At 45.4% G+C, this 8,505-nt stretch overlaps 1 protein-coding gene across 1 annotated transcript; it reads right to left on the reverse strand.

Moving 5' to 3' along the window:
• Positions 1-901: 901 nt before the first annotated feature.
• On the reverse strand, positions 902-3,449 carry LOC138294231 (forkhead box protein E4-like). The gene has a single exon (XM_069233367.1). It carries the CDS (start codon positions 3,408-3,410, stop codon positions 2,166-2,168), a length of 1,245 nt encoding a protein of 414 aa, XP_069089468.1. The 5' UTR covers positions 3,411-3,449; the 3' UTR covers positions 902-2,165.
• Positions 3,450-8,505: the final 5,056 nt, after the last annotated feature.

Here is an 8,505-nt window from a genome sequence, read left to right on the forward strand (position 1 = left end):
CATACATGCCAATACTCTGATTCAGTGTGGAGACTCACTATTTTGAAGCAGTAAATTACTTTATTTTAGGTGTTACAGGCCTAAAATTGCCTCTGCTTCCATATAAACTAAAGGGGAAAATAATACATTCCCTTGATTTTTTTTTTTAATCTCCCACTTCCCAGTTTGAAAATGTTAACATATACAATAGAGATAGATAGATAGATAGATAGATAGATAGATAGATAGATAGATAGATAGATAGATAGATAGATAGATAGATAGATTCTCCCTGCAGCTTGTAGCAAAAAGATTTAACGGCTAAAAATGTCACTTGCCCAAAAATATTATTTCATATGAGACCCAAGTTAGGATTAGAGTTCGGAATAGAGCTCTGTACTCTTCAAATTAGAACAAATTAAAACTCAGCCCACACATCCAACTTTTTGAAACATTCAACAAACCAATATTTTTCACTTCTTGCATCCATCTAATGTTATCTGCAATATTACTCCAATTCGTGTTGCGTTACTTTGATCATTTCTTAACTAGTTTTCTGTAAAGTGCCCTTGTACTCTACGTAGTGCAGGGTTGCTGGATACATAATAGTTATTTAAATAAATAATAAGTTAATGTCAAATAAAAGTTAAGGAAAGAATAACTGGTACAAAAGAATTATTTAAGTCATCCAAAATGCAATTACAATTTATGTTTATCCAAAAAAACAACTGCGGGGCTCCATTACAGAACTGCTCGACTTTAACTGGAAAAGTGACATCATCCAAAAGCTGTGCAAAAAGAGTCAATTTTTACGCCAACATACTCAGCTCTAAATTACTCCAATACTTGAATTTGTTTAGTAAGATGACACTTACTATAGTTTTTTTTTACAACATTTTAATAAAAAAACAGAACATGGGTAAACATTTCACAAATATGGTCTTTCACTACAAAATTTGGTCCCTGTCATGCTTCGTTACTCCACGTGAGAGTAAAGTGTGAAATGCAGATAAGCAGGAGTAGGAAGTAAGTGCACTTGTACAAATTCTGACATGTACATTATATGGCTTCTACATTAAAATGTGTTTCGGTTCATAAGTAGACACTGACAGTAGATCATTATTAACAATTCAGAGTGCAAATTCTCTCTACATTTGCTATTTTTCAGAGAAGATTATGATCATTTATTCGTATTTCCATTTTAAGGATGGCCAGGAGCTAATACTTGATCAACAATATGTGTAAAACTCTCTGAATTATTTGTAATGAGGCAATTCGGTCCTTGTTCTTTAAATAAGTAGTTAGGCACCAACAGGCTGCTCTAAAATACTTTATGAGTGATTGTTTCTTGCATTTGCTGTTTTAAGTATTAGTTTCAAATTGTAAAATAAGGGTTTTGCAGATTTTCAGGGTCTTAAGGCCTTAATTTTAGGCGTTTCTCCTTCCTTAAAGACAAATACTAGTTTGTTCACGTTTTGAGGTTCTGTGTGGTCAGGAGCTGTTGCTTGAATTAGAATTGATGTAAAAGCCTAATTTTGATTCAATACTCAGGAACGCAAAATACTATACAATTCTATATGAATTGGTTTTGTCTTGTATTGGCTGCTTTAAAATTACATTTCATGGTGGACAATACTGTTTTTATATGTCTTTCCTTGTTTTTTCCCTGCGGTGAGATGAAAATACTACCCAATCCTGTAAAGTACTGGCCATATGACAACTCTACTTGACATAGAAATTACTGTTGGTTTGGGTAAAATTCTAGTCAGCTGGCTACCCTAAATTAGTGGACTATTTTGGGAAATGTTGTGACGTGAACATTTTGAGAGTCAAACCCAGTGCTTTAAATGTGCAGGTACTATCGGGTAGTCAGTACCAGCTCTTCTTTAATTTGAAAGGGATAGTACCAGCTCTGCTCAGCACTGCTCCAATGCTTTCAGTCGGAGAGTACCTGTACTTCTCAGCAGCAAACAGGTACTCTGGGACAAGGAGTACATGTGCTTCTGAATTTCCACCACTGGGTAAACCTATAGTGGCAATGAAATGTCAGAGTAAAATAATAACACTATAAGGATATGGTCTAGAAATGTAAACAGTTTTCAAGAATCATGCAGTCTCACTGGAACATCAGGCCACCTGGTAACTCAAGTTGAATTCAGGATTGTCTTCATCAAATAATCCAGTCTTTACAAGTATCTCTCCAGCCCAGTGGAGTAGTTGGGCTGTCTGAGATAGGAGTTGTTGGCTGCGAACTGCCCCAGTCCGTTCATCTGAGAGCCGGAGAGGCCCAGCAGCTGCTCGCTGTCCGTGCAGGGGGCGGCCCGCAGGGGCTGTAAGGAGAGTCTGCCTGGGGCTGCCCCATACACCTGGGGGCTGCCTGGGGAGTAGCTAGCCTGAGCCATGGAGATGTGGGGCGGGGACGCGGAGTAGGGATACACTATGTTGGAGGTCCTGTTTAGGAGGGGCCCTGACCCACCGGGGCTGACGGCCTGCGGCTGGAAGCAGGTGGGCTCCGCGCCTCCGCCCGCCATGTTGACTGAGCAGGAGGCCGCCATGTTGACGTTGCAGCCGGCGGCCATGTTGACGAGGTCCCCGTTGAAGCCCAGGGAGTGGGGCCCCAGGTCCGCCCCCGCGGAGGGCTGCGCCAGGGCCTGCTGGCTGATGAAGCCGCCTAAGCTGAAGACGCGGTGCTGGCTGGGGGCCGGGGACTGGTAGTGGTGGATCATGGCCGGGTGCGGGGAGGCCTGGTGGCCGTAGCCCGAGTACAGGTTGCCGGGGTAGGCGGGCCGGGCGGCCGGGGTGGGTGTGAAGGCGCTTGAGCTCTGCATGTAGCCCGGGTAGGTGGTGATGTCGGTGCGCTTGAAGCGCTTGCGCCGCCGCAGGAAGCTGCCGTTGTCGAACATGTCCTCGGCCGCCGGGTCCAGCGTCCAGTAGTTGCCCTTGCCCGGGTGGCCCGGCTCCCGGGGGATCTTGACGAAGCAGTCGTTGAGGGTGAGGTTGTGGCGGATTGAGTTCTGCCACTTCTTGGAGTTCTCCCGGTAGAAGGGGAAGCGCTCCATGATGAACTTGTAGATGCCGCCCAGGGTCAGCTTGCGCTCCGGGGAGTTGGCGATGGCCATGGCTATCAGGGCGATGTAGCTGTAGGGCGGCTTCCCTCGCTGCACCGGCCGTTTCCGCCTCCTGCCCCCCGAGGAGGGGACGTGCTCATCCGCTGGGCCTGTGCTGCTCTCCTCTCGGTCCTCTGGAGAGGCGCTGCCGCCCCTGGGCTCCGACTTGACCAGAACCCCGTCCTTGCCCCTCAGCGGGCCCCGGGAGTCCAGAGACAGGTTGGGGGAGCTGCCCACGGGACTGGGAGCCTCGGTGGGCGAGTGCTGGCCACCTGCTGTCATGGTGCACATGCCGGTGAGGTGCGGAAGGTGTGCTGGGTTCATGCACTGCAGCCTCTTGGCACTCGGGCCGCAGCCAGCGGGGCTCTGTCCAGGGCAGGTGCTTCACGCTCGGATTCCACCTGTCTTATATATCAGAGCACTGGGGCTCCGCTGGCGCCACCCTGCTGCCCTCCGTGCGCCAAAGCTCTTAATTGCAGTACCCACCCACCTTAGCCCCAGTAGCTCTGCCTCTGGCACCGCCACAGATTAACCTTAGTTTCCTCTCTGAGATACACTGTAAATCCACATTGGGGTGACCCCCTCCGTGCAGAGAATCAATCAGCGTTAAAATGACAGCCAGGACAAGGGGCCGGTCCGCAACTCTGCAGGTAGAGTGTCGCTGTAGATCCTATCCACGGCCGCTTGTTACTGCGGACATTCAGGGTACTTACTCTGCACTGTGAAATAATTAAAGGATTATTACGTCCAGTACATTTCAGTTATAGTGAGCGTGGTAATTTTAAATTAAGCACTACACATTGCAATTTAACATTTTAAACAAACATTCCAGTCTATATACACCCGTATATATATATATATATATATATATATAGATCTATTCATTCACATGGGTGTGAACATACACAATTACACCCATTTTGGGGACACACTCACTTCTGTATACCTTATTTTTATGCAGATATTTTGCTATAATTAAACAGATTTATAAACAAGATATTGACATAGCTGTATTTTTCTATGCACACATATATGCATGTATACATTTAAATGTGTTTCTGTTTATATGCATTTGGCCAGTCCTTTATAATTGCCTCCACGAATATAACGTTTTCGTTAGAGTTATTTCTGCATATTGGTTTTAAGGACACGTTTTTAAGATTTTTGTTTTGCGTTGGGGTTAGCCCGCAACAGTTTCTAAAATCTAGAATGGATAGAAAGACTTCGGCGAGATACATTTGAAAGCTTAAATCACAGAATACGTTTGTTCTATAGAGGCATCATCCTTGCTAGACTGCTCGTTTTGTCGATATAGACTGGCAGTATATCCGTCTCCGTACGTAATATGGTGTGCTGCATATGCTGTCGATGCACACCCAAGGTCTTGCCCTCACTAAACATCGCCTTTGTAAACATACACGTGCCGTCCACTGATTGTGAGCCTGCTTGATGGTCATGTTTGTTTGTGAACAACGGCGGAGGTCTTTTACCACTGCTACTGTGTTTATTGATCTTTTCCACTCCAAGCCGCAGAGATAGCAGACGGTGAACACGGAACCCGCACTGCTGAGGTAAAACACCGCATCGCACGCGACTTGTATCCGAATATACTGCCACCTCCATGTGCAAAGAATCTGCACATGACGGAATTGCCAATGCGAAAGAACCTTGCCTTTTACGGTCATTGATGTTTAAGTGCTCTGACGTGTTGTCTGAATATTCAATTTATTTGGAATATAACTCAACGAGTTTACAGTTACAAATTGTGATTTATGCTTTTCGCCCAGAGCCAGCATACGCATAGATTTAATTCATCTTTTCATGGCACACTGGCTTCAGAGGCAGACAATTAACGTACAAGTTGAATTTGTATAAGCTACTCATTACATGCTTTTCTCGTTGTAAAAAGACTCACGTTATTCTGGCTCACTAACAGGTCACCCTGAGCTGCTTACTGTAACCTGTTAAATAAATACTTCTGAAACGAATTATCGTTTTTTATATCACTAATTAATAAAACAAAATATTTAGAGACACGAAATATGATATTTCGAACGAATTATGCCTGCCACATTTTTATGTAGGTCTCGTGACTTTACATTCTTTGTAATCTCGTGTGTCTGTATTTTTTATGTACACACTCGCGGCAGGCGAGGGCTCGTAGTTAAAGTGGAGACAGTGAAATCAGATATCCGGAATTGGTTCACCCATCCAGTCTTATTGTGTGATCCTGGGGAAATCTCTTGTTCGTCAATTTGTCCCCTCTTCTATTAACAGTTCAAAACCTATAGAAACGTGATATTGTGGTTTATCATAATAGTAACAGTAATAATAATAATAATATGCTAGCCTGGGCCCTTCACCTTATAGATAACGTATAGGCAAAGCACACCTTTAGAAGTAATTCATTCATAAAATAGAATTACTCATTATACTATGATAAATTTCAGATTACAATCTTCAGAAAGCAATTTATCTATCTATATGACATGTATTTCTCCCAGCTGGCACCCATCTGTCTTCGCGTAATAATAAGCAGGTGTATAACTCTATTTTTTATATATTTTTATAAAACGAGGTATATTGTGAACATGATTACAAACTATGCTGCACGTTTGGAAAGTGCAATATATAAGTAAGGCTGGGCTATCCTACTTGTACAGCTTCGATAATTCTTCGCGGTTAAGTTATATGTTGTTATATTTGGTTTGTACGTAGTGTCTAAACATTGCAACATGACCGCGGCATGTGGGAATAGCATCTGAGGAAAGCACAATCCCGTGGTATAGAGTAAATTCTACCGTTCAGAAAAACGGGGCAGTGGCTACTAATTCAATCTTCTAAACATTGACACGCGACATCCTCATTGTTATTAATCTACTATTTAATACATTATTTTAGAATTTTAAAGTGAAAGACAGTTTTTAGTTCCCTACTTTCTGCCACTGAAAGCCTGCGCAGTGCAAGCGGGGCTACCTTCACGTTCCTCATCAAATGTTGTACTCGCGCCATGCCAAGGCACACTTCCGGGGTCATGGAGCCAGTTAAAAGACAGCGTTAGTGAACTCAGCAAGCCCACCAAACAAGAACACAGTAGAATAGTCAAATATCTTAAAATTAAAAGTATCTTAGGTAAGGGGTCTAGGCACAGCTAGAGGAAAGTTCCAAATCGTGCTCCTTGTTGCTTTTATTGACAATACTGTTTAGTTTAGTATCTCGCACTGGTTAGAAAGTAAAGCAATAGAGACGATGCGGTTTTTAAAGTTTCACAATAGATATCTGCAGGAACAAACCAAAGTTAGCACAGCCCAGCAGCTGAACACCCTTCAGGTAGAGCATGCTGTCACATGCAAACGTTGCATCTTCAGCAGTGAACTCACAGTGTTTACTTTGATGGAGTTTCTCTTGTCGTCCAGTTTTTGAACTCTTGTAGAAATAATGACAAGCATGTAGTGGGCACTTCCAAAGCACATAGACATATCAATGTTTGATGACAAAACAACCTTTCAGTGTTGGTTAGTATCACAGCTATTTGCAGGCAGCATCAGCAAAGGACGGTGTTATGTCCCCTCTGAAAGTAATGAGTGTTCTTGTCCTCTTTCAGTCTAAATTACAACAAAGAAAGGTGATGGATGGGTTGAATGCTTGCAAAAGACTAAGGGCCTCTTACGAGGCTGGCAGTCTTGAGTCCGCTGCTGCTGTGGCAGTACGACAGCCACATTAAGACCCTAACGGTCAGACCACCAGGGTACCGCTGTCTCAGCAGGGATTGGTGATCCCGATGAGTTGCGGCGGGTGTAGGTCAGAATCAACCGGGGCGGCGCTGCATGCAGCGCCACCCTTCTGATTATGACCTGGTTCTCCGCCAGCATTTCATGGCGGTATCTCTGCCATAAAAAGGCTGGTAGAGAACAGCTGCAGGGGGCCACAGAGGGGCCCCTGCACTGCACATGCACTTGGCATGGGCTGTGCAGGAGTCCCCCTGGCGAGGACCCTCGCAGTCTTCACTGAACATTGGGAGGGTGCTGGTGCACCCTGCAGGTGACAGCATTGCTGCCGGCTCGATTACGAGCCGGAGAGCCGGAGACAATGCTGCTGCCACTTTCCCCTTGGTTTCCCCCAGTCAGCCTAGTTTGAAAGTCCTAATGGGTCTGGCGGGGAGTAGCCATTGTGGCGGCAACCTCCCAGTTGGAAGTTCGGCTCCGTCCGCCGCACTCCTAATGAGGCCCTAAGCCACTATACTCACCAGAAACTAGTGACACCCCATTTCACAAGTTTTTTGGGCCACATTCTAATCCATCTAGGCCCTGTTCCAGGAATTTGCATCTGGATGGGCTAAGGGTATGTTCGGGTGGGCCAATGTGTGCCCAATGTTTGTTAATTCCGGAGGTAGCCTACAAGCCCAAGATTTACATCATATCTTCTTCCAAACAGGCGTACAGTGCATCTAGAGCGTTATTTGAGAGTAAGAGCTGATTCCTATACTCAGCAGCCCCAACCTTTATAATTTCCAGCAGACCAGACTTCAACACAAGCACCTGGATTCCATGCAGATTGTAATAGTAGTTCGAGCTTAAGAAGGTGCCCATTACCACACCTAAGCCTTGACTTTTCCCTTTAGGAAGACTGGCTGCTTACTCCTTGCAATTTGCCCAATACCTATTTCTTTGCATACTGTGAACCCCAGGGACTGTGCTCTGTCCCTCTAAATTTGGTTGTTCCTGACATAGTACACCCCACAATTGACATACTGGTGCCCCCACGCAAGTCCCTAGTATATGGTACCTAGGTACCCAGGGCATTGGGGCACCAGGAGATCCCCATGGGCTGCAGCATTTATTATGCCACCCATGGGAGCCAATGTAAAATGTGTCTGCAGGCCTGCCTTTGCAGCCTGTGTGAAAAGGTGCATGCACCCTTTCACTTCAGGTCAGTGCACCAGGTCACTGCAAGTTACCCTTATGATAGGCCCGCCTAGCCCACAGGGCAGGGTGCCAGTACCTGTGCGTGAGGACACCCCTGCATGAGCAGAGGTCCCCCTATAAACTCCAGCTCCATTTTCTTGCTCTTCGTAACTGCAGGGGAGCCATTTTACTCGTGTACTGGACATATGTCACTACCTATGTCCAGCGACATAATGGTAACATCGAACCTGGGCATTTTTGGTATCGAACAGGTCGGAACCATACCCCGATACTGTTGTTAGTATTGATTGTATGATTCCATGCACTCTGGGGGCTCCTTAGAGGACCCCCAGCATTGCTCCTACCAGTCTTCTGGGGTTTTCTGGGCAGCGCACGCTGTTGCCACCCCACATATAGGCTTCTGCCCCCCGCTGCTTAGCCTACTCAAGCAGAGAAAGGCAGAACAAAGGATTTCCTTTAGGAGAGGGAGGCAACACCCTCTATTTTTGGAAATA

Source organism: Pleurodeles waltl, chromosome 4_2 (genome assembly GCF_031143425.1).
Source record: "Pleurodeles waltl isolate 20211129_DDA chromosome 4_2, aPleWal1.hap1.20221129, whole genome shotgun sequence".
NCBI lineage: Eukaryota > Metazoa > Chordata > Amphibia > Caudata > Salamandridae > Pleurodeles > Pleurodeles waltl.

What these genes read in the sequence shown, in the direction of transcription:
- LOC138294231 (XM_069233367.1), bottom strand. Translation starts at nt 3,410, where the DNA reads ATGAACCCAGCACACCTTCCGCACCTCACCGGCATGTGCACCATGACA.